This window comes from Pagrus pagrus (assembly GCF_965226575.1).
Source record: "Pagrus pagrus genome assembly, chromosome: 7".
Lineage (NCBI taxonomy): Eukaryota > Metazoa > Chordata > Actinopteri > Spariformes > Sparidae > Pagrus > Pagrus pagrus.
This window is the reverse complement of record NC_140191.1, coordinates 14,103,548-14,128,466: the sequence shown is the minus strand read 5'-3', so window position 1 is coordinate 14,128,466 and position 24,919 is coordinate 14,103,548. Positions and strand designations below refer to the sequence as shown.

General features: G+C 42.2%; 2 protein-coding genes across 4 annotated transcripts; both read left to right on the top strand.

Moving 5' to 3' along the window:
* The first annotated feature begins 644 nt into the window (after positions 1-644).
* On the top strand, positions 645-19,657 carry fam189b (family with sequence similarity 189 member B). Of its 2 annotated transcripts, XM_084357957.1 has the most exons (20): positions 645-1,354; positions 2,051-2,111; positions 2,440-2,500; positions 2,636-2,713; positions 3,998-4,087; positions 4,322-4,387; positions 4,528-4,578; positions 10,058-10,114; positions 11,594-11,701; positions 11,856-11,972; positions 13,081-13,188; positions 13,362-13,522; positions 13,618-13,717; positions 13,806-13,878; positions 14,969-15,266; positions 15,361-15,725; positions 15,808-15,849; positions 17,099-17,274; positions 17,392-17,538; positions 17,635-19,657. In XM_084357957.1, the coding sequence occupies exons 1-20, from the start codon at positions 1,231-1,233 to the stop codon at positions 17,887-17,889; spliced, it is 2,538 nt and encodes an 845-aa protein (XP_084214083.1). In that variant the 5' UTR covers positions 645-1,230; the 3' UTR covers positions 17,890-19,657. The 2 variants fall into 2 exon arrangements, with proteins under 2 accessions (XP_084214083.1, XP_084214082.1); XM_084357956.1 differs by lacking the exons at positions 645-1,354; positions 2,051-2,111; positions 2,440-2,500; ... (2 more) ...; positions 4,322-4,387; positions 4,528-4,578 and adding an exon at positions 8,393-9,977.
* A 299-nt stretch (positions 19,658-19,956) lies between these two features.
* fdps (farnesyl diphosphate synthase (farnesyl pyrophosphate synthetase, dimethylallyltranstransferase, geranyltranstransferase)) lies at positions 19,957-24,815 on the top strand. Of its 2 annotated transcripts, XM_084357009.1 has the most exons (10): positions 19,957-20,115; positions 20,572-20,724; positions 20,811-20,951; positions 21,815-21,895; positions 21,991-22,113; positions 22,191-22,279; positions 22,372-22,444; positions 22,636-22,713; positions 22,799-22,933; positions 23,994-24,815. In XM_084357009.1, exons 1-10 carry the CDS (start codon positions 20,113-20,115, stop codon positions 24,192-24,194), a joined length of 1,077 nt encoding a protein of 358 aa, XP_084213135.1. In that variant the 5' UTR covers positions 19,957-20,112; the 3' UTR covers positions 24,195-24,815. The 2 variants fall into 2 exon arrangements, with proteins under 2 accessions (XP_084213135.1, XP_084213134.1); XM_084357008.1 differs by lacking the exon at positions 19,957-20,115 and having other exon boundaries at positions 20,419-20,724.
* The last annotated feature ends 104 nt before the right edge of the window (positions 24,816-24,919 follow it).

Sequence of the window (24,919 nt, the reverse complement as noted above, 5' to 3'; positions counted from 1 at the left end):
CAAAGATTCAAAGATTTCTGCTTAAAAATGGGTGTAAATAACGTCTTTTTCAAATTAATTTGGGATCTTGTGGCTTCCAGATACTTGGATTACACCGGACAAGCTGTATGTAGCCATTTTATATTTTCTTTTAGTTTCATTCTTTAAGTTTTGAAACAAGTTTCTGAATTTTCTTTAAGGACCAAGAAACTTCCCAAGATTCTCCATCAGCACTGGGTGAGTAGAAAATAACTGCATTTTCATTTGTGGGTGAAAATTGACACGCTAACATTGAACAAGCTAACTAGCTGGCAAAAAGGGTCCAGGTTATACAAACTTTCCATTAAAAGGTTAGGTAACTTTTATTGTAAGAGTAAACATGAACCAGAAATAATAAGAAAGGCAAAAAAAATTCTAAGTAACTTAGTTTAAACTGTAACTCTGTAACTGTAACTGGCTGGAAGCTGCTTGTAATCTGATATGTTGCCTCCAGTGATGTCACTCAGTGGCTATGTTGCATTGTGGGTAATGTAGGCGCCAGGTTTTGTAAAAGAAGAAGGCAGTTTATGAGATTAAATGCAGCTTCCTCTGGACTTGTTTCACATATGCAGTGGTATAAGCTACCATTGTGACAACAGTGACTGTATTGTGTATACAACCGTCATGTTTGATATAATCTGCCGGTGTGTAGTCAGGGTCACGTCCTCTCGGCTGTTTTAAAGTTCGGTCTGTGATCAAACGGCGCCATCTTGTGTCTTCTGCGGGCTCCTGCGGGTCCGAGCCGTTACTCCCATGAAGCACTCCCACACTACGTAGCCTCTCAGCGGATCTGGGATCCGGGCCGAAGTTTTTTTAGGTGGCAGAAAAACACGTAGCCACTGCGGTGAGTGTGTAAACGGACTGATATTGACTTTTAAAGGAAAAGGAAAGCAGAAATGGATCTGGAATAGATGTGTTGATGGAGACTGATCCGCGGTCGGTTTAGCTAACTTTGGATGGAGTGTATTCTTTATCCAAACACAGCGCAGAGGCACTGAGGGGGATCGGAATTTACCGGTGACAAGTCTGAGAGGGAAGGAAAAAAAGGAAAAGAGGATCCACTCTTTACATGGAATAACCTTTTTTTAAAAGCCTGCTCCATTTTCATCACAACCAGGCAGTGAAGACTGGATGAAAAGTGCCTCCAGAGAGAGACAACCCCACATTTTCCCCCGTTTAGTTGTGCTTTAACTGTGACGAACAGCTCCAATCATGGCGAAAAAGTATGATTTCCTCTTCAAATTGTTGCTCATCGGGGACAGCGGAGTTGGCAAAACATGTCTGATCATTCGCTTTGCTGAGGACAACTTCAACTCCACGTACATTTCCACAATCGGTACGTTGTTCGAGTGTAACGTTTAACATGTCTCCACCAGCTCATGATTGTCGTCTGTGTGTGTGAAACTTGGGACATGCCACTGTTTACTGAATGCTGACATGTCATTCTTCCTCTATTTGATGCCCAACACTGCACAGACTGGTTCCTCAGACAGTTTTTTTATTTCATGTCTGAACTAGTCTGTGCTCTCTCTCATTTCTTCTTTCTCTTCATTCTGTCTCCTATCTTTCCTTTTTCTCTCTCTCTCTCTTGTTGAATGTGTCTCTCCCCCTGACCCTCTCCCCCATCTCTCCCTCAGATCTCATTCCTCTCACTCTGCTCTCAGAAGGTCCACCCACCCTCATTCCTATCTTTTTTACCATCTCTGCGTTCCCAGAAGAATGGTTGGCTGTCTGGCATGCACTTTTTTTTTTTTCACATGACAACCCCCCCACCCCCCCTCCATCTTCCTCCTCGCTGTCTATCCGTCTGTCAGCCTGTCCATCCAGCAGGAAGACTCAAAAACACAGCGTCCTTCAGGGTCTTTCCTTAATGTCTGCGCACTAAGGGGTCAAAATCCCAGTGGGACTGACCATGAATAGGTCTCCACCCTGTGTGAGGGGTGACCTATATATCCTGCTATGTGGGTGGGTGTGTTTTGAGTTCATGTCCGAGGTATTTAACTCATTATCTGTCTCTTTCCTGTCCTCTCAGGCATCGACTTTAAAGTGAAAACCATTGAAGTGGATGGAAAGAAAGTGAAACTACAAGTGTGGTAAGAGGTGTTTTGTCGTTTGATTTTCTGGAAGCAGATAACGCTGAGTGATGCGTTGAGTCATGTTCCGGAGAGGGGAAGAGGAACCTCCCTCTTGTTCCCCAAATCAGGACTTTATGACACGGTTTATTGTCCAAGAATCCATCGCACATGGCTGCCACAAGGTCACGTCATGTTATATCAGGGTGTTGGTACAGCAACGTGAATTTAGCTTGCTATCGCAGTGTAAAATCACATGAAATGCATCCTTTTTTACTACAGTTGTATGCATGATGTGCACGCGTCAGTGCACATTCTCTAACTTTGTATGTGTGTGTGCTTTGTGCAGGGACACAGCAGGGCAGGAGAGGTTCAAGACCATCACAACAGCCTACTACAGAGGAGCCATGGTGAGCGCAGGACGCCTGCGGAACAAGCAGACTGGATAATCAGGCTGACATCATTGCCCCTTTGTGCTCGCTCTGTACCTTTCACTGACTCCTTAAATCCCCTCTCTTTGTCTCTCCCCCTTCGCTCTGTGGCAGGGCATCATCCTGGTGTACGACATCACGGACGACAAGTCCTTCGAAAACATTCAGAACTGGATGAAGAGCATCAAAGAAGTGAGACTATTTCCGCTCAGCCAACGGAAAGAACGCCAGAAAAGACTTAAAATTAGTGCTTAGTTGTTTGGATGCGTGTTAGTCTCAAGCATGGGCCAACGAGTAGTGATTTTAAAGGGTCAGTTCACCCAAATCACATGAAAAGCACTTTTCCCCTCTTATCTCAAGTTGTCTCTGGGGCTGTTATTTGTACTTCTAATTGTACTTTGACAAAATATTGACACAATGACATTATTGACGAATAGTCATCAGTAATGTGGATATAATGACTAAGTGGGTGAAGGCAAGTATTAGAACAAGTCGGGCAAGTTCAGAAAATTGCATCAGTTTACTGTAATGCAGCCTTTAAAGCCAGGAAAGACTTTTCACGATATAACAATATCCAGAATCTAGTGTATAAGATTGATATATTCCCCAGCAATAATCTCTATTATATTTTAGTGGCAGCAGAAGTTCCAGGAGAGACATCACTTGGCTAAGAGCGAACCAAAAAATCCCTCACACTGTCTGTTAATTGCACCCTCTTTATTATGTTTAAAGTATTTTAAATGTGTTTTTGGCTTCAGTCGATAGCAGACAGTTGAGAGAGACAAGGGGAAACTATGTTACCATAGGTGCTCAAATAATAGCCCAATCTGGCTCCGCTTGGGCTTAACAGGCTAAATCATGTCTTGTCAGGTAAAATAACATTTTCCTGATCAAGGTTTAAGAATTAAAATGTCATTAATAGAAAGAGTGCCATCATTGACCATCAGGGTGTGTGAGTCTTTGATTCTTTCTCATTAAAAGGCTTTAGATTGTACACGACTTAAAGATGTGTGCAGCAAACTTAGATACTGCCAGACGGACCCTTTAACTGAGAGGATTTCATCAAACTTTTATTAAACTCTTGATTCTGTTTTATTTCGTGCGAAGGCAAGGACGTAATATAAAAGTTATTTGTTTGAATTCATACAGAGAATCCTCCCTGCACATACAACCACCTGCCGTCTCATCAAAACTGAGACAAAAATTGCAAATGCGTCTGTCCCTAGATCGTTGTTAAATAAAAATCAACAACCCACTCACCCAATTTCACTTCAATAAGTCATTTTATCAAATCATTTCTCTAAGGATATCTTGGTCTTCAATATAGAGGCAGGATTCCTGCAGAGCAGCTGCTGCACAGTAACTGTCTTGTGCAGTTTAATCTGCTCTAATCATGTTTGATCTCTTCATAAATGTACTTTCTGCTATGCAAACATAACTTTCCCTAATCAATTACCTGCATTCCTTCTTTCCCAGAATGCATCGGCTGGGGTCAGTCGAATGCTGCTAGGAAATAAGTGCGACATAGAAGCAAAGCGGAAAGTTACCAGGGAGACAGGAGAAAAGGTGAGATGATCCATAACAATAACAGTATTATTTTAGTTTTGAAAAAGTGTAATCATACAGTAATAGTCAGTTGTTTCATTGTTCAAATAGAAGAGGGAGTGGCTGTTTGAGGAAGGACTGAGTGTGTCACGCATGATTTTGATGCACCCGCTTCCATTTACTTTAGATAAGAAGGAAGTGATTATTACCCAGCTCCTGACCTCGTGTAATCAGGTCCGTGTCTATTGTTGACAGCTGGCAAAGGATCACGGCATCAGGTTCTTTGAGACCAGTGCAAAGTCCAGCATCAACGTGGAGGAGGTGAGCTGGAACAACAAAACAATGTCTTCATACCTCATTAATCTTTAGCTCATGAGCATATTTCTTTGGTTATGTGTTACTGTGCTTCCAATGCCTTGACTTTCCTTTTCTCTCACTCTTCTTATCTTTGTTTCCTTTAGTCTTTTCTGGCTTTGGCCCGTGACATACTACAGAAATCCAGCAAGAAACCAGTAAGTCCCAACAGACTTGTTAAACCAAATAATATGAAACTGAAGCTTTTTTTTCTCCCTTGAATGTAAGACATTCATGTCATACTTTGTCTGTGATTTCCTGTCTTTGTCTGTATTTCCTTGTTCGCAGGGCCCCACAGGTCGAGAGGTGAAAATCACGAGCAGTTCAGAGAAAAAATCTTCCAAGTGTGTTCTTCTCTAGATAAGACACTGGCCAGCACGCATAAGAAAGCGGCATACAAGATAAAGAACACATCAGTATTACTGTGGAGAAATGCAGGCCAGCAGGTTTTCTGTCTCCATCTGGTGGGCTCAAATGTCACATGCAGGCACAAAGAGTATGTTTTAAACCTAAATTACCGGTATCCCCTTTATAAGTGTTTGAACCTTTAAAAATGAATTGAGCCAGAAAAAATAAATTATAGATTCCCCCTTTGAGCTGAAAAGTTGTTGAGGGGATTGTATCTTACCTTGATCATGAATATGCTGCAAAGTGGGCATCCTAGATGATTCTAAACGGGAAACTTAGACAGCATTTCAGCGAGTAGTTCCCACCATGTGTAGTTAAGATATACTTTTTCCACCCTGTATTTCTCTGGCTTATCACCACCATATCACCCCTGCAACAGTCACTGCTTTATGTCTTAAAAGAACTATGTTTTAAAATCTTTTTTCCAGCTGGTTAGCAATATAAGAAACAGCTCAGCTAGATGGAACCATTTCTTATGTGTGAGCACATGTAGCTTTTAGGAGCTCAGTGGCAAAAGAGGAGTTTGATGGGAAGTGTTTAGATTGACATACAGCACACACACACAGTGGGCCTCTGGTCGTAGTCTTTGACCCGAATGTTTGCCATTTCCTGTTCATGTTATATTCAAGGGGCCACGTGCATCTCAGCGATTCTGTTCGATGGTTTAAAGTACTGGACATAATTGGTAAATGTATTCATTAATCAATCATAAAATGTACTTGGTTACAAATTCACATTCCAGTGCCAGTTAAGAGAAGAGACACATTTTGTTTCCCCACATTTTAGCGGCATGTAAATTTATTTCAGAAATGTCACAAAACTGATCAATAAGCTTTAAATGGTGGCTACATTCATGGTTTCATTGTATTATGTTTATGTTGTGCCCATCCTTTGAGAGCCGATGAAACGTTTCCATGGTGAACAGAATTTTAATGCATTTAACAGAATCTGCAGAAACATGTTACTGAATGCTAAAAGCCTTGAGTCGATGGCGTAAATGTTTTCTGGTTACATCCTGTAAGAAGTTGGAAAAAATGCTGTTGATGATAATGGATTTAATGAGTTGTGGATGTCGGTTATATGGAATTGAATCTGAAGCAAACACTGGTGATACACTCGCTTTGTTTTAAAGGGACACCTCACCCCAATATCAAAACAGAGATTTCACCTCTTACCTGAAGCGCTGTTTATCCATCTAGATAGTTGATGTGTGAGTTGCTGAGTTTTGGAGATATCCACCATAGAGATATATCGTATATAATGAAACCACTTGGCACTCGGCTTGTGTGGCGCAAAGCACCAAAAAATGAATTTGAACAGTAATGTTTCCTTCCAGAAATCACGACCCTGTGACTCAAGATAATCCACAAACCTTGTTGTGATCAGTTTTCTAGTTTTTTTAAATGTATTTGTTTGGACCTTTGAGCACCACAAGCCGATTGCCATCTAGTTTGATTGTGTTCAAGAAGAAGTTACACATCTCTACCGCCAATGCCCTCAAAACTTGTCAACACACATCGAAACAATCTATTGGATAAATAAAACTACATGCAAGAGTAAAGATACAGATTAATGATTTTGGGGTGAACTGTCCCTTTAAGTGATGAATGGATTGAGAATGTGGAAGATAGGGACAGAGATAAGTGCAATATGAGAAGATGAGTGGAGAGAAGAAAGAATGATGGATAATGCATGTGAATGGAGCGGATGTGAGGGCAGCAGCAGTACTCACATGGCCCCTCATTTGAAATGATTTAGTGGGTCTTGCCTTTTATCTGAAGTGCCTGACAGATCTCTGACTAAACACTATCACACGTTAGCTACATCTGACATGACAGTCATGTTCAGGCAATTTCAGTTCATTCAAACTGGCTCTGATTATAGGTGCTCATCTGATCCTGACAGACATACTGTGTTTCCTTTGTACACGTTTTATGCATTCCTTTCACATTCTGTGTCTTTTTAGACCGGCCACAAGACTTCGTATGTAGTTTACAGACCTGCCGCTTGCTGAATAAAACATGATGAGTGTGTTGTAGTTTGAATCTGTTTATTGGCTAAATGAGATATTCAGAGTTTGTAGCTTGGATTGTTTGATGTTCATGAAATTTCTCTTTACAATCTGTACGGTATATGACACCAGCTATTCTTAGACGCTCAATTTGTGTAAGGGAGAACTTAAAAACAGGATAGAAAGGAAGAAAGAAACCTAACAGCAAGTAAGAAACGACATAGGTCAGAATATAAAATCAGAATAGCAATATTAAGCAGATAGCAAACAAGTATGGAAAAATATGAGAAGTGAGAAGGATATATTTTGTAGCTGTTAGACCACTGAGGTTCATTACTGTTTACAGTGTTTATTAATCATTTTCTTACTTAAGTAACTCAGTTAATATTAATTAAAGTAGTCAGGCAGCAGATAAAGATTACAGATAAAGAGCAGAAGGTGTTTTTGTGTCTCAAGGACACTGACAGGAAATAGCTTTATTGACAGACACAGTGCTGGTTCTACACAGGTCTAAATTAGACCAGACACCTATGGGACACGCTCACTACTAGCACCCCCTGCTGCCTTTTTTAACTACTGTCTTCCCTGTACAGCAGCCAGTGGTGGAATAAAACAAAGCACATTTACTGAAGTACTGTACTTCTGAGGTAACTGTGCTTTATTTGTGATAAACTGAAGAGTGAAGTTCTGCTTCATGAGTTCAGAAAATCCTCAGACTTCTTAATATAAATGAACAATTTAAATTTTTTTATATTGTAACAACAACCCAATCACCAAAGTAAAATCAGAAGTTTACTTTTCTGCAAATGGCAGATGTGTTAAAGTTAAAACTTTACCTTCATTTCTTTAGGCATGTTGTGACACGGCTGTGGTTATGATCTGGTTAGGTTTAGGTGCAAAAACCACTTGGTTAAGGTTGAGAAAAGATCACGTTATGGCTTAAAGTGCCTGTTTTTGTCACCACAAACACTGCAGGAAACGTCTTGGTGCTTTGATGGATTGCTATAGATTAAACTAACAACAGTATATAATGAAGTTAAAATTAAAGTCTCCAGATGTAACACAATCCCAATTTATTTTGAAAATATGTTATTTACATTCTCAATGCATGGCCCCATCTGGACTGGGTGCACAAGCAAAGTTCTCTGGACTTCTGGAGACCTGGATTTCGCCGGACGAGCTGTATGGAGCCATTTTATGTTTTTACATTTGAGTCCCCATCTACTAGGAGAACGCTGTTTTGCTGTGGATCTCCAGAAGTGTCTTAAGGGCTAAGAAACTTTAGATTGGCATGACGGTGAGTGGATAACAGAATTTAAATTTTTGGGTGACCTTATCCTTTAAGTAAGATTTTAGATGCAGGACTTACCTGTAGTGGAGTATTTTCACAGTGTAATATTAGTACTTTCACTTAAGTAAAGGATACTTCTTTCCCTGGCGGTCAATACAGTGATGGTTCCCCCCCTCCTCACTGCTGCAGCAGCAGGAGCTGGAGTGTGTCGCTAGGCAACCGCCCCTCCTTCCCAGCATCAGCACCACGACGGTGTGCACGCGCTCTGCCGCATCTTCAAGTTGCCTGCACGCTGTGCTGCGTGCCTTGTCATCACGCAGGGCAGGTTTCGGTTTGCAAACACGATACGCTCTTCTCGCAGCGCCACAGCTCCGCCGAGGAACAGAGAGAAGGACGCGAGGGCAGCGGAGGGAGGGGCCAATTAAAAAGAAGAATCACAAATTAACTGGATTTAAACATGTGATCCCGGACATAGGTAGGCTGTAAACTATGTTGTTTTGTTCATGTGACACCTGGTGGGAGACGGTGAGGTAAACGTCCGGGAGACACACACACGCTCACGAACACACGGACTGAACGGGATGCCCGCGTGACTGCAGGGAGGAAAGAGGCGGCGGAGGTGGAGGAGGAGAAGGAGGAGGGGGGGCTGTAGGTGCGTGTGTGTACCACCGCAAAACCCCCGAGGTGGAGTTTGTCAAAGATCGAAACCCGCGAGGAAAGATTCCTCCCAGCCCGGCTGCTATTTCTGGTGCAGTTTGAAAATCGATGGAGGATATTTATTTCCTGTTCATGTCGAGGTAATTAGTCTCGCTTCCCGAACGCGCCGATGTGATCTTGGCGCTCTGGTCCCCCACGCCGTCTCTTTCTTGTTCCGTGACAGGATGAGCACCTAAAACATAAGGCCAAGGGAGGAGGAGGGTGGTGGGGGGGAGCGCACATGCTTCGGATGTTGCTCCTCCTGACCGGACACACGGACTGACCGGCTCATGTCGTCTGTGTGTGCTGCCAGGGGCTGAAACAACGAGGGATCAGCTGCTTTCTCTGGGATGCTTTAATATTTGCGGCCTGCTCGGGTCTCCGGTTACCGCAATGCCACTGGCGAGAGGAGGGAGAGGTGGAAGATGGCAGAGGATGGAGAGGAGGGAGCAGCAAAAAGCCCAACGAGTGTAACAACGATGCGTGAAAACAACCCGCCTCAGTTGTGTGATTGTGTTTTCATCAGAGAGTGACTGAGCAGGAGGCTGGCCTCTGTCGTGGCCTGTGAACTGAGACACTGTATTGACTGAAGCAATCTTAGTGTCATGGCTGAAACGTCAAATGAGGTGAGTACGGTGTAGTGGCTGCTCAATTCTCAACTTTCTGCTGACAAAGTTCTTGGACCCACTCACCGGACTATAGTGCGCACCATGGGGCATTGCGCAGAACCTATGGCACCTGCCAGTGGAGAGCTTGGTGCATAATTGTGACAGAGTGGAGCTCTGAAGCCAGCGTTTATGCTCTCCTGCACTTCTACCCACACAACTCAAGTTTGTTTTATGAACACAGAGTGAGCGTGAAGCCTCTCCAAGCCTCCTCCACACACACACACACACACACACACACAAGAGCCTAACATGCCTTCGCCGTCAGACTCCAGCAGCGTGGCTTCGGCCTCGGGTTCCCGGGGGTGGTCGGACAGCCGCAGAGGCATGTCGGGCCGGGGGCCTGGTGGGGCTCGGCTGCTCCTGTACCTGGGGCTGTGCCACTTGGGCCTAGGGGCCATGGTCCTGGCCTTCTCTTTCACCAGCATGGCCTTCACCTCCTCAGCCCGTGTGAGGCAGTCCTGTCCATTCTGGGCCGGCTTCTTTGTAAGTGACAAACATACAGAATTAAAACAACTAAGAGATCCTGAGGGCGGTTTTCTGATGGATGTGGTGTCTGTCTGCAGGTGGTGGCATCAGGGATAGTTGGGATAATCTCATGGAGGAGACCTCTGACGCTGGTGGTATGTATATTTCCATTTGATAAAAGGAGCATTCGAGTCTCTTAGTTATAAGTGTTAAACCATGTAACGGATTACCAACAGGGTAAAGAGAAACCCCCAAAACAACTAGGTTCAGTGGTTATAGTCCTTTGAGTGACTCCAAATTGGTCTAGGAATATGCAGCACGAAAGCAAGATATAAACAAAAGTTTAAAGACAGAAATGTGTTGTTTCTTCTTCACTGTGTAGAATGATGTTTGTGAAAAGTTTGACACCTGAAGGCTGTTTACACATTCATCTGATGAAAGTGGAAAGTTTCTTTGTGCTCACTGAAAATCAGATTTTAGAGAGGCGGGTCTACGAGCATGATTTGGGACATCACAAACAGTATGGAAGAACAATCCTAGTTGAGATTCCTTGGGTTGCGGGGGGGTGAGGGTATAAGAAGTTCATTATTATTTAAAATACAGGGTATTATGTACATCCTAAAACATGTCTAGAGCGGATCCTGAAAAAAACAACAACTTCAGGGTCCCTTTAGTAGCTGTTCTGGTGCTTTCGAACATATCACATGATCTTCATCAGCAGATATATATGATGACACGGAGTATGCCTCGTCATTGTGGAATTTAAATTGTTCAAATTAAAACATTTTCTAAGCACGTCAAAGGACGTTTATGCTAAACTTCTCCAAATCCTGAAGCCTTTTGTTACGGGGCCCTGTAACAAAGTGTAGTTGTAATCATACTATATAAACTATGTACTCACATTGTACATATTCATGTATTGATTCAGAAAAATTGACTAAGTAACACACATAAAATCTGGAGGTGGTTGATACATGACATGCAAAGTGTGTCCATCCTAAAACCAAATCAAGTACTCAGTCATGGAATGTAAGTAGAAATCTTAAGTGCAATTTTGAGGTTGTTTTTCCATTTTCTACTACTGTTTAGTTCCTTTTCACTAAAGTTTGGAGCCAAATATTGTACCTTTGACTCACCACATTTATTTGATAGCTTTAGTTACTCGAAACTTTGCAGATTACATCAGAAAGTCAGACATTTTTAAATTAATTTTTGAATTGTCAGTCAGATTGAAAAAACAGATTCCAATACATAGACATATCCAGTGATCCCTTGTATACAGTCTATACATACATGTAAATATATGTATAATTTATTTTAACTGAACTGATACTGAAGTACATTTATTACAAGAAAATTAACATTGGTCTAGTGCTAGTCTTATTGGTGATTTTCACTTTTACCAAAGTAATATTTGAACACAATATTTATAAGACTTTACTTTTACTCAAGTGTGACTTCCGGTTTCTTCTTTCAGCTTCACTTTTAGTTCCTCCTCTCTCGCTGAATGTTCAGGACGTTAGTGACTCACTTAAAAAAAAAAAGGATACATCTGCTGCACACTCTTGGCCTTGCATGACCCAAGTTTTGACATGCTGCTCTAAATCCAAACATGGCTGTGTGCTCCTCCACAGGTGTCACTGTTCATGCTGCTGTCCGCAGTGTGTGTGATCCTCAGTCTGGCCGGCTCCATGCTCTCCTGTCAGAACGCACAGATGGTCAAGTCGATGCTCACCTGCCAGGTAAACAGCTTCATGCAAGCGTTGTCTTCTGCCTCGTGCTGCAATGCCCTTCTAGCCAGATGCATGTGGAACGTGCCAGGAATATCTGTGAATATGTTTTTAGTGTGGACTTCAGTATTTCACACCAGCCCACTGTGTACGGGAATGTGTGTAGGTGGAGAATGGACTGTGTGTGTGTTGCGCACCCACTCAACCCTGCTCCATGACAGAGGACGAGACCCTGGTCCTCTATCAAATCGCTGACTGTCACTCAGTCAGACATCAGCTGAAGGTAGGTGGGATGTGTCTTTATACTGGAGACACACATAGTCACTTTATCACCAAAGTAAACCATTAACGGAAAAGTTCACAGTTTTTCAGGTGTACATATGAGCATTGAAACAGGTTTTGCTTGTTGTCATCATTCGTCGTGTGCTGTAGTCTTTAAAATATATTTAATTCAAAGACCTCAAGTCCTTGTTTTGAGCTAAAATGTATTCAAAAGTGTATCTGACGCCAACATGAGGCCTCAGCAGATTGGATGTCTTCCAAAGTTAGTGTTCACCAGTCGTGACAGCGTCAGCTGGTAATGTTTTCCCTTTGTGGGTTTGTGTGTCTGTGTATCATTGTGGCAAAATGTACTCCTGGTGGACATTTTGTAGCAAGTAACTATGACAGAGGAGGTTTTGATTATTTTGCCAGGTGTGGACGGATTTTTGTCAGTGCGATCAGTATCATAGTATCACAGCAGTGTGGGAGAAAGTCGAGCTTCATGACTTTCTCCCACACTGCTGTGATACTATCGCCTCATACTATCTCAGGAGTGCAGTTGAGATTATAATGAAGGCTGAGATTGAAGATCATTGTCATCCAAGCAAGGATGCTGGAGCTAGAGAGTTAGGATATAGGAAAGTGGCCATTAGACCTCTCCATTTTACAGCCCTGGCCCCCACTTGTTTTAAGCTGCAGATCAGTGTAACCCAGTCCCAATCATTCCTATCAACTCTCATTCACCAGTATTCTTTTCACCTTGTCTGTCTGCCTGCCTTTGGACAGATTTTGTCACAGAAATAGTGACTCACAATCGTGCAAGATGCATTCAGGGAACTTTACAGATATGTAGTTGAGATCAAAATAAAGTTTCAAGATGGAAGTGATCTTAGCTAGAGGGCCAGAAGAAGGGGTGTGTCACTGAAGCAGTATTTTGTCAGATGTTTATATGTCTATCCCTGTCTGTCTGTCTGTCTGTCTGTCTGTCTGTCTGTCTGTGGTCCGTGGACAGATTCTGTCTGTTTAATACAGACTTGTAATACTGTCAACCTATCCTTTACATATTCCTGCCAACAAAATGTTAAACATGACGGCAGATTTCAATTTTCTGAATGCGTATTTCTTTTCAGGACCTTTTGTTCAGCGCATGTGGTCTCAGCATTCTCTCCACCATCATCTGTACTCTGTCCACTGTGACCTGCAGTATCCACATATTCTCTCTGGACCTTGTGCACCTGGTGAGTGCAGATACAGCACATTTTACACCGGACTTGCTTTTTTTTTCTTCCCACAAATGACGAATACCCAGCAGTAAACCACAATGCTGTATTCAGGCATCAGGATTTACATTTGAAAACAGACTGTGTTGTGGCCCATTGCATGTATCTGTTGTGCATGTTTTACATTCTAGCTGGCTCCACATCGCTCTCGTTCAGTCAACCCAGAATGCACCACTCCTCAGGACGCCTTCCTGACCAACATCATGGACTTTGAGGAGTTCGTCCCGCCCATTCCTCCACCCCCCTACTATCCTCCTGAGTACACCTGCAGCTCTGAAACAGACGCTCAGAGGTACCACATCAGCACTTAATAAACCCTTATTACACATACATATAAATATAACCCGAAAGGAAATGATTTGTGTGATATTTCTTATTAACATCAAGCATCACCTACAATGGCTCCATGGAGAGCCCTGTTCCTCTCTACCCCACTGACTGCCCCCCTCCTTATGAAGCTGTGATGGGACAGAGAGCTGCGAGCCAGGTGAGTGTGTATATATAAATGTATCTGTGTGTGTTATGTGTGATTTACTTACTGCCTGTGCTGATCCTGGTTTAATTTGACTGTCCAGGCAACAGTGTATGACCAGCACGGCACTGAGCTGTCTGGAGAGAGAGGAACTTCTACTGCCTTCAGTGGAGAAGGTGAGAACCCATCACAGATTCACTTCAGCATCCGAATCGGCCATTTTGGCCAAGTATGTGTACACATAGAAGGAATCTGACTATAATGTACATACAAGTAGGTGGAAGGAATACAGTAAATATATGTAAAAAGCAACAATGACCAACAACATACAATGTCTCCATGCAAAATCAAGTGTTTCTGTGAATTTAAACAATACAAATAGTGCAAAGGCAGACATATTAAATGGGTAATGTAACAGATTACTTCATATACATGAAGTTGGAAGTTATATACAATAAATGCATGTACAGTATATATATGTCTTCATACAGCATGTTTGACAGTGACAGTAGAGAGGCCAACGCTGGGGCTGCTATCTGTTATATTCACTTGTACTTGTTAAAAGGAGCGTTATGATGAAGTTTAAAAAGCCAGAGGGAGAATGTGGCATTTAACGATTAATCAATAGACTGAAAATGAATCACAAAAAATGTTGCAATCAATGAATCGTCATTTATTATGCAAAAACATTTCCAATCAAATTATATCAGTGAAACACATTATTTTAATAAAATGGACCATCGATTAAAGTCGGTTATTACTCACAGCACTATAAAGTGGAAGCAGACAGCATTTCCAAATGGTATTACTGTTGGTGCCGCCGTAGCAAAGACAACTGGTTTGTTTCCGCTTTCCTCACAGTACCCAACTACACAGGAAGAAACAGTTTTACGCATTCATTTAGTCTGTAATGGAGACATGGAAGCGGATTTAAATGGTGCCAGGCTGCCAGCCGACTGGATCACCAGTCAGCCTTCATTTTATACAGGGATTTCGTGCGCGTTGGCAGACAAAATAGCACAGTGCAAACAAGGTTATAGGGAACTAAAATAAACGCTGATGTTGTCGTCATTCTTTATATTACATTGTGCAATCAACATTGACTTAATAATGTTAGGTTAAAACAAAAACCTTGTCTATTGCCAGGTTAATGTTTTACACAAAATAAAGTAAAATAAACAAAAATAATCTTTCAGACTGTAAGTATAAGTTAAACTAAAAGCAAAATTGTCCTTTCATAATAAAGGATTACCTTTTTTTCCTTAGTGTCCATGGACAGTGGATCTCTGTTGATGTCAGAGATCGTGGACATCCCTGATGACTCCTCCCCCTCTGAGGACTCCTGTCTGATGGAGGTCGGTCTGAGGAACCAGGGGGAGAGGGGCAACAGGACCGCTGGTGAGGGAGGAGACGGAGTAGAGGGTGGGGAGTACTTTAGCTTTCGTGGTCCCCTGTCTCAGACACCCGAGAGTCCTCTGGCAGGAGGTCCGAGAGCCAGGCGCTTCATCAGAGGAGAGAGGTCCAACTCCTGCTCTTCACCGAGCACAGCAACCACCACATACAGGTGAGGACGAACAAACGTGCATACAGTTTATTAATGAAGGACCTTACAGTTTACAATTAACATTATTTTGTTCTCTCCTGTTTTCGTCCTGCAGGTCTCCAGTGCTGCGTCGCCAGGCCATGCTAGCTAGTAGCTGTTCCCAACTGGAAGCAATAGAAGTTTCCGCCTCTCAACAGCGATCCTCCATCCCAGAGTTTCGAATTTGCCCCTCCACTCCCTCACACCAAGGAGCTACCCCAGCCTCCTCTGCTCCTCCGACTTTATCCTCCCCAGCTGCCAGGGAGCAGAGTGGCGGGCCGGGTAACGCTCCACCCCTCTTGGGCCAGTTGCCGTTGTACCTTCGACGAAGGGCTGGGAAGGGTGAGAAGGATGGAGAAGGAGTGAGAAGGGATAGCGAAGGGCTCCTACGTCTGGTGAGGTCGCACAGTGAGCCAGGCCTCGGCTCCTCGACTGATACAGGTAAGTCAGACACGAGAATGAGTACATCTCTTACATTACTATTTCTGTGCCATAACCTGTCCTTGTATCTCCTTCTCTCTAGTTGACTTTGGCTCTGTTGGCAGCAAAGCATCAACAGGCACAGGTAAGAGGCTTTTCACATCTGACAGTCCAATTAAAGGCAAAAAAAGCCTAAAAGAAAACATGTCAAAATTGTTGTGATGAGATATAATTCAACACATTTGCACCTAATGGCCATCATCTATCAAACCCTGTTTGAAATGAATGCAGATTTAAACACCGCAGGAGAAAATCTGTCCCCCTGTGCAGGTGATTTATGATTCTCTTCCACAACATCTAACCATCTAAATTAGCAGTGATTTGATTAGAGATAATACATTAGATTCTGCTGTGGGAGGAATAATGTGCCTTACCAGTTCCTCATTTACATTGTTTTCAAATGATACTCCCTGATGTATCAATATTAGATATGTCATGGAAGATAGCATCTTTTTGGGAGTTTAAGCGGCCAGAGTTGGACTTTTCATGGTGGATTTGTAGTATCAGTGATTACATTTCAACACAAAATCATATGCTCTTCTTTCCTCCAGAGCACGATGACAATCTGGCAAAGTCATTTCAATAGTATTCCCTATCTTCACATAGTTGGTGAAGATATACAGTATACTTCTTTGAAACAAGGCTGTCGTTTATCCAAGCAGAAATGTATCTTGCAGCTATGACAACGATGGAAATAATAAAAACAGATTAAGATCAGATTGAGACCGCTTGGCCATTTTCTGCTGTCCATTTACATATAGAGATTGTATGTGTATTTTGAGATATTTTGTCAGGACTTGGTTCCTGGTTCTTTAACATGATGCTGTCAAGTTACTGTCAGAATCAAGTTCTTCTGCTGTTAAACTTAATTCTTAACTTATATCTTTGCCATGAAGCTCTGTATGGGATGCCTTCCATCTTGTTTCCTTCATTTCCCTTTTTTTATATTGTTAAGAAGTTACATTTTCTCTTTAGTGTAGTTTATTCAGAATTGTGGTTGTTTTTTTATAATTAGAGCTGCTTTGTTTGTTATTTTGGCCTAGGCACTACCTAAAATTCAATTTAAAGGAAACCTATTATGCTTTTTCAGTTTGTCTTTTTTCCATAACACACTGCCCCCTAAACATCTGGTCAGTAGTCTCGAACCTGAAAATTAGCATAATATGTTTCCTTTAGATTTCTGAGTCTAGCAATAAAAGAATGAGAAAATGTGCAAGCTGACATCTGATATTCTTCATCTTGTTTCATGTTACTCCCCTGAACCAACCTGGAGTCATACAGTATTATAACTTAATAAATGAGAGCTCTTTTTTTCCTTACTCCATCTCTCAAAGGTCCGTCCTCTGAGGCGTGTCTGTTGCCTCGCACCGCTTTGCCTCCTGCTGCAGCTCTGCCGAGGAAAGGCAGCATTAAATCAGCAGCCACAGGGGTGCAGGTGCCCTCTAAACCTGCACCCACCTCACCACTGCGTTTACCTAAAGACTGCCACCGTTCCCTCGGAGACCTTAAGGTGAAAATTGTTGATAAAAAATACGAAAGCAACAAACACTTTCTATGTAAATCTTGGCAAAAGCTGGACTATTGTTTGACCGTCTTATTTCATCTTCCCCCTTTACTTTTCCTTCAGGTGACTCGAGGTTTGGTGGCTCGCTTCCTGCAGCGCTCCAAACGCAACCTATCGCCCTCCACCGAGCATGCTGGGAACACAGGGCAGGGGCCAAAGAGGAGGAGTGGAACTGACGGCGCTGCCACCAACCACATGCCCTTGGAACAAGTATGACAACAAGCTGTGACTAAGCTAATTTATTTCACCTGTATCAGAATAGTTGCAAGCAATGCCATCTGCTCTTTGTCTAAATTTTATTCTCAGGTGTTGCTGACACCTTGGAACACCAGCCGAGGCCACCCCAACCATCACACCCACCACCCCCACCGCCGTGGACACCACCACTCCCACAGTGACAGTCGACACAACCGGTACCACGGCGGTCGGACGCCAGAGGGGATCCACCTGCGCAGCTGTGGAGATCTAAGCTCCTCCTCCTCTGCGTCGCTACGTCGTTTGGTGACACCCAATCCACCGCATGGGTCATCAGGAGCTCTGTACTCAGAGTCTGCACTGTGAGGAGGAGGAGGAAAATAGGAGGAGTTGACAGGGATGGGAGGAAACAAGGCAGTTTAGTTAGTACTGAAATTTTTGACGTCCTCCCTCCTTTTCCTCTTTGAAGCCAACTGTGCAAATGGCCTTATTCAGTGGTGCTCTTTATAACTCTGAACATCAGCCTAGAGCTCACTGCTTAACTCCAGTGAAACTGTCACTAGATACTGGTTCCTGGGTAGCCCCGTTCTAAGAGAATAAACCCACAACTGGCCGAGACACCCAACGAGAAGCATCCTTTCTGCTGTTTTCTCCTCTCCCTCTCTCAATACTCATCTGGAAACTTCTGTTCCTCAAGACCGGAGACGGACCTCAACTAGCATTCACGCTACAGCTCCCATGTACATTCAGTCAGTAACATAATTATGGGTTGCAATATGCTTCTGACCCTTTTGTACATTGCATTTCATCCACAGGATTGCTCAGGTGAAGTGATCATGAAAACCCTTATTTTGTCTTCCATTGATAAAAAAAAAAAATGCATCTCAATAACCATATAGTAAGCTGAGTACAATGTAAGATAAACAGATGAGGATGCACTTGAGGATAAAATGCTCTCAAATAGAAAACCCTTGTTGCTAAATTTGTCTTTTTTGAATTTGCAATTCAGATTCTCACTTTCTCCACGCTTTCCCACCTCCACATTGGCCTTAAAAAACAAGGCAGCCAGCGTTTTTAACATTGACATCACTGCACGCCACAGACACATGCTCAGCCTTTGAAATGTATTATCTGTGGGTGGCCCCTGGACACGGTGGTTTGATTTGCGTATGTGCATGTTTTTGCTACTGCCTCCCGAATACAGCAGGAACCTTGTGCATTCGATCCTGAATGTCTTTGTAACTAAGTAACATGTCCTCAGAATGTCTTTATCTGCATGTTTTGGCAATGCTTCTTACTTTTTTTCCTCTTGCACCCAAGACCTATGATAGTAGCCTTTTGAAATGTGTTTGTGTTCATAGATAGCTGAAGGTTAAGGTGAGAGTCAAAGATGTGCAGTGCTCCCAAAGTTTTCTGCCAGATGGCTCCAAACATGACTTTGCATCCTAATTTGATTTCGATAAGGTTTGAAAATGTTTCAGCCTGGCTAAAGCAGCCTGATCCTGCAAGATGAAGAGGTGTAAATTGCACTGTGACTCTGATGACATGAAGAGTCTGTTGCAATAAACGTACAGACAAATTTGTTATGAGGTTGGACATCACACTATGTGTTTGCACTGGTTTCTTTTGTGGATGGGTGGTTGAACAAAAAGTCTGGCCGCTGACAGTCCAGTCACAGTGACATATGACGGTTCTGGCAGCTCTGGATACTGGATTGTGAAGTGTATCAATATTTGTGTCGGATTGGAGTTTTTTTTAATTATTATTATTATTACTTTTTAGGTGTGCGCACTAAGCGATGATATTGAGTCTGTATTAGTAAAGGCACATTTTGGATACACTCATATGTATGTAACTAATTTTAAGAATTTACACGCATACACACTCCCTTATTAAGGCACTGAGCTGTATTTCTACCTCCTGTCTTGCATAAAACATAATTTATTTGAAGAAATGTATATCTGTATGGCAGGCTTAACAGGATAGAGCCTTGAAACCTGAATAATAAATGTATCTAAATATGACACCTATTCCAGATTTTCAATGCAGTGTCAATGGCAAAACTTTCAATGCAAGTTATGTATTTCAAAATATGAAATAAATAATAGACATCAAATAAAAATATCTATGTTGATGTTTTGTACATATAATGAAGGTTAAATCAGGCTATATTGTTATGTTAATCTTTATTTTTTGTCTCTTTATTCCAGTAAAACTGTAACAGATGAGGCTCAGCCCTTGCTTCATTAATCTCCCACTCCACTTAAACCCCACCTCTTCTCACACCCTATTGGTCAGTCCGTGTGAAAGCCCATCCTGGTTCGATACGACCGACCAATCAAAACGTTCAATGTCAAATGGAGCCTTCGAAATCCGCGCCCACACGCACCACTCGCAAGGCATGTTGGGAAAATTAGTTCTGATGCTTTATAATAAAACGGACAGGAGCGTCACAGTGAACTACAATCGGCACATCCTGGTTTTAGGAGACGTTCACAGACTTCTGTTACACATCACGACGAAGAAACAGAAGATAAACAACTTTGTTGTATTAAACTGAACAGTTTGGGATAAGAGGGCAGCATCATTATGGTACGTAAAGGAATATGTACGAGCTAAAAGTATTTTTTATGTGGTGTGCCGTAGCTAGGCTTCTTAATAGACTGGTTGTTGGAATATACCATAAGCTAATGTCAGCTAACGCTTCCTTTCGTTACCAGGGAACCGGCTAGCTAATAATAGCAATTCTATACCTAAGCTAATCCTTGCTCTTGTTGCTACTGAGCTGAGCGGGAAAACCAAGAGACCATAGAGCTAATTAGCTTTGCAGTTTTCTTCAACCGGAACAAGTTGCAAACGTTATGTAGTTACCGCGACAGTCCCAGAAGTTTTACCGCAGATTGTTTACGGTTGGTCGGGGGGATGAGACGTCTGCTGAGCTGGGTCATTAATGCCCCTAAAACAATCCGGACCATGTGGCTAACGTTAGCAGTCTCCCCTCTAAAGTTAAAAAACACATCTCTTATGTTGTGCACCTCGTCTTTCCAGGGAGACAACATCTGCAACGGGACGCACGGCAAAAAGGCGCTGCTGTCAGACCCTCAGCTGTTTGAAGGCCAGTTTGAGGAGCTGGTGACGGAGCTAACAGAGAGGGACCTCAGCGACCCTGCGCTGGCTGACGCTCTGAGCAGGTTGAGAGAGGTGTGTATGTTGTCTTGTCTTTAGCCGAGTTGGCACTGACACTTGCTGTACTGCTTGTTTCATGTATCTGCATGTCTTTCTCTCAGGTGTTGGTGTATAATTCTCCAGGAGGCAAGAGGAACAGAGGCCTGTCTGTGATTGGCTCACTGAGGGAGCTTCTCCCACCCAATCAGCTCACACAGGATGTGGTGCAGCGGGCTCTGTTGGTCGGCTGGTGCATTGAGCTGGTGAGGACTTGGTCTGCTTTCTTATTGTCAACAAACCCCATGAAAAAAGGCCAAAACCAGCTGTGGTGGTGCAGCCAAAGCCTGATGTAGCATATAGACAAACTATTGCCACACCTTTGCATAAGTGTGACAAGTTCTTTCATTATGATTAACACAGGAAGTGTAGTTTATTTTGTGTAGAATCCTGTGTACACCATCCTGATGCTCTACAGTAAATACTTACCAGTGCACCAAATCCTTAATTAGTGCCAATCAAATGCACATTTTTTTTTTTAAAGGATTTTCCTTTATTTTTTAAACATTTAAGTGAATGTTTTATTTTCATTTTACTTGATAGGGACAGATCAAGTTACTGAACAGTATAAAATCAGGATAAAATACACAATGTAATCAATTTGGATTTAGCAAGAATGCTAATTTACATCCGTAGTCCCTGTAGACACCCTTTTGGTTTTGGTTCGTTTTTCTCATGTCACAAGATTTGTTGATTAAATACAGTATATAAAAATTTAGTGTGATATCAGCCTTATGCTGTAGCTTTGTTATCTGTGAAGGCTTTTCTGGAATAAGCCATGGTCAGATCTCCATTCTTGCACCAAAGGTGATGATAATTAAGCACAGACACAGTGGTTTACTATGCATCCATCCAATAAATTCACACTATCCCCATATCTAATCTTAACCATGTAAATTTATTTAAATGGGTTTTATTTGGAAGGAAGGAGCTGTTAGTGCTGCCTAATGGGTCGCTACAAGTTAATCTCTAATGCACAGACTCAGACTGACTGCTGTAATGACACTTTGCAGGGGTGTTACGTTTGCTCAGTCATTAACTGTTACAGCTGTATCTCTGTTGCTTGCAGCTTCAGGCGTTTTTCCTCGTGGCAGATGATATTATGGATGCATCGGTAACTCGGAGAGGACAGCCCTGCTGGTACAAGACGGTGAGACTTGATACACTCAAGAAAAAGCTAATTGATTTTTCACTATTGCTTGTGTGCTCGCTTTCTAAGGAGATTCCTGTGTGTTTGTTTTGAAGGATGGAATAGGTCTGGATGCCATCAATGATTCATTTCTCTTAGAAGGGTCGATCTACAGACTACTTCGCAGACATTGCAGGGATCAGCCCTACTACGTCCACCTTCTGGAGCTATTTACTGAGGTACTATACATCCTGATTGATTATACAGGCACATACACACTACCACAGGACTCTAAAAGCATCTCTGTTTGTGTCAGACATCTTTCCAAACAGAGCTCGGCCAAGCTTTGGACCTCATGACGGCTCCGCCTGGTCAGGTTGACCTCAACAGATTCACCATGGAGAGGTAGTGAAATTAAATCTGTGAGGCACTTTTCCAGAGAAGGATATTTTTAACCAAATCAAATTGGTGTAATTATTTCTCTCCTTCGCTTTCAGGTATAAAGCTATTGTGAAATACAAAACCGCCTTTTACTCCTTTTACCTCCCGGTGGCAGCTGCGATGTACATTGTGAGTATATTTGTCTTGGTCACACATGGCAGAAGGAACTTATAGACAGGATGGTGATGGCAGCAGATTAAAGTTTACAGAACTGATCTTGTAAGAACATTAAATTAAAACCAACTGACACAGTCTGCACAGGGAAAGTAACAGAGTAATGTCACAGTCTTCCCTATAACTAATAGACTTTACTTTTGTAGGCAGGAACTAAGAGTGACGTGGAACACAACAATGCCAAACACATCTTGCTCGAGATGGGAGAGTTCTTTCAAATACAGGTAATAACTCTAACACTTGACATGTTGAATAATATGCTGCCGATTATACAGAATCAATAACCACCTCATGTTGTTTCATTTGCAGGATGACTACTTGGACTGCTACGGAGACCCTGCTGTGACAGGAAAGATTGGTACAGACATCCAGGATAACAAATGCAGCTGGCTGGTGGTGACCGCTCTGGAGAGCATGACTCCTGAACAGAGAGCAGAGCTGGAGGTGGGACTTCACACAGCAACCCTTTCTAATTGAGCATTTTAAATATGTACCGATATTATAATGTGGCTGCAAACCACGTGCAGAGCGGTATGCACAGATGTTGTTGTTTCCGCCACAGTCAGATGAAGCTAAATAAGTGTGTAATATACTATAAATATACTGTGCAGGTTTTATTAGGTATGTATTCTTCTCAAAGATCAATAATTATTAGGGATGAGCGGCTACTAACAATTACAACAACTATTACTACTACAACTACCCATAGCTAGAATGGGTGGGGCTTAAACCAGAAATGGTTCAGATATAAGTGTATTAATTAAAAGGCTTCTTACATAACAAAAACCTGGCCGATATATTCAATATGATCTGGCTGCATTGGCCTATCACAGATATATTGGTATCACGTATATGCTGCCCGATATGAAAACTCTTGTTTTTTAATACAGAAGAAGATGCTTATGATAACTCATGTTTTCATGTTAACTCATGTTATAAAAGCTGTACTACCTTCTGTGTTAAAACAGTAGCTACTCATCCTGGTTCAGGATGTCGTTTTAAACAACAGTTTATTGTTAAAATGCAAAAATCAATATCGGTATTGGCCCCAAAGATTAAGTCTTGGTCAGGCTCTGTACAGAACAGCCCCAGAATTGAGATTCAGATCAGCGTTTTTGATCACAAGAGAATGAGAACTATTTACAGAACAGATTGACAGAAAGTTTTTAATAAACCTGAATCAATAAACTTCAGTCAGCTGTACCAGATAGTTGTTCCAGCTGACTACCGCTCAACCCTGGTAACAGGACTTCTTGTTCTATGCCACCATAAGAAATCGTGCAAAGCAAAAATTATTTGCAGCAATAGCAACTTTATTAACTGTAATAATTTGCTTCTGAGAACCGTCAAACTCAAATGAACCCAGAGTGCTCATGTTTTTATGGTTTTGATCCTCCATGTATATGCTGTCCTCTGGTCTTACCTTTTTTTAAGAAGCGCTACTAAAGTCGCTTGCTACATCGTACGTTACCAAAACATAACTTCACCTTCATTTCCTCCTCAGGCATGTTACGGGCGCCATGATGATGCCAGTGTGGAAAAGGTCAAAGCACTGTACAACACCCTGCAAATGCCAGAGCTGTACCGCAGATATGAAGATGAGAGCTACCAGCGGCTACAGAAACTCATCGCAAGTCACGCCCAGAACCTTCCTCACTCGGTCTTCCACAACTTTGCCAATAAGATCTACAAGAGGAACAAGTGAGGGAGAGCAGTGGTCACAAACGGTATCAGGTTTATCAGCCTGGTTCCCTTTTGTTATATCATAACAGAGATCAGCTCCTCTTTCTTTTCAAAGAGGACTTTCAGGGATAACGTTCTGACTCCCAACAGCATGACCCGAAGAGGGCTGTGATATTTAGAAATCCTGCAGGCAATTTGTTAACTTTTCAGTGCTTTGTAGATATTTGGTTTCAGATGTCATCAGACAGCCTGTCTCTTTTGTTCCATGTTATCTATTTATTGAACCAGGTGCAAAATGTACAGTGTCTCCAGTCATCTCTACACTGAAGAGCAATAAACACGGATATAAGAATGACTCTAAAAGACTCACATGGTCTAGCTTTCTGCCCTGAAGATTTCATGGCAGGATGAGATTTTAAACATCAAATCTAACAGTAACCGTTTTGATTTCGTAGGCATACTGTAGATACATTATTTGAGTAAGAACTTTAAGGGACAGTGCGTACTGTATGTGACAGTAGATGTATCACAACAGCGAGTGAAACCTGATCAGTTCTTTAATTCCATATATTTTTATATTGCTGCTGTAAAGTCTGTTCTGGCCTGGATGTTATTACTTTTAATAAATAATTTATGACCAGTATTCTTCTGTTTCATTTTTTTTTTTTATTCCCATCATATTTTTCTTGGTTTTTTGAAGGCCATTTTTGTGTAAGTGCCACGGAGGGATGGCAGGGGGGGGATCAC

Bases quoted from the DNA above. Each gene is read 5' to 3' on its own strand.
- fam189b (XM_084357957.1), top strand. From the start codon at position 1,231: ATGGCGAAAAAGTATGATTTCCTCTTCAAATTGTTGCTCATCGGGGAC. The intron at 13,718-13,805 runs GTGAGTGTGTAT...TTGACTGTCCAG, and splicing joins GACAGAGAGCTGCGAGCCAG to GCAACAGTGTATGACCAGCA. The intron at 17,275-17,391 runs GTGAAAATTGTT...CTTTTCCTTCAG, and splicing joins GTTCCCTCGGAGACCTTAAG to GTGACTCGAGGTTTGGTGGC.
- fdps (XM_084357008.1), top strand. From the start codon at position 20,446: ATGAGACGTCTGCTGAGCTGGGTCATTAATGCCCCTAAAACAATCCGG. The intron at 22,114-22,190 runs GTACTATACATC...TGTTTGTGTCAG, and splicing joins TTCTGGAGCTATTTACTGAG to ACATCTTTCCAAACAGAGCT. The intron at 22,280-22,371 runs GTAGTGAAATTA...CTTCGCTTTCAG, and splicing joins AACAGATTCACCATGGAGAG to GTATAAAGCTATTGTGAAAT.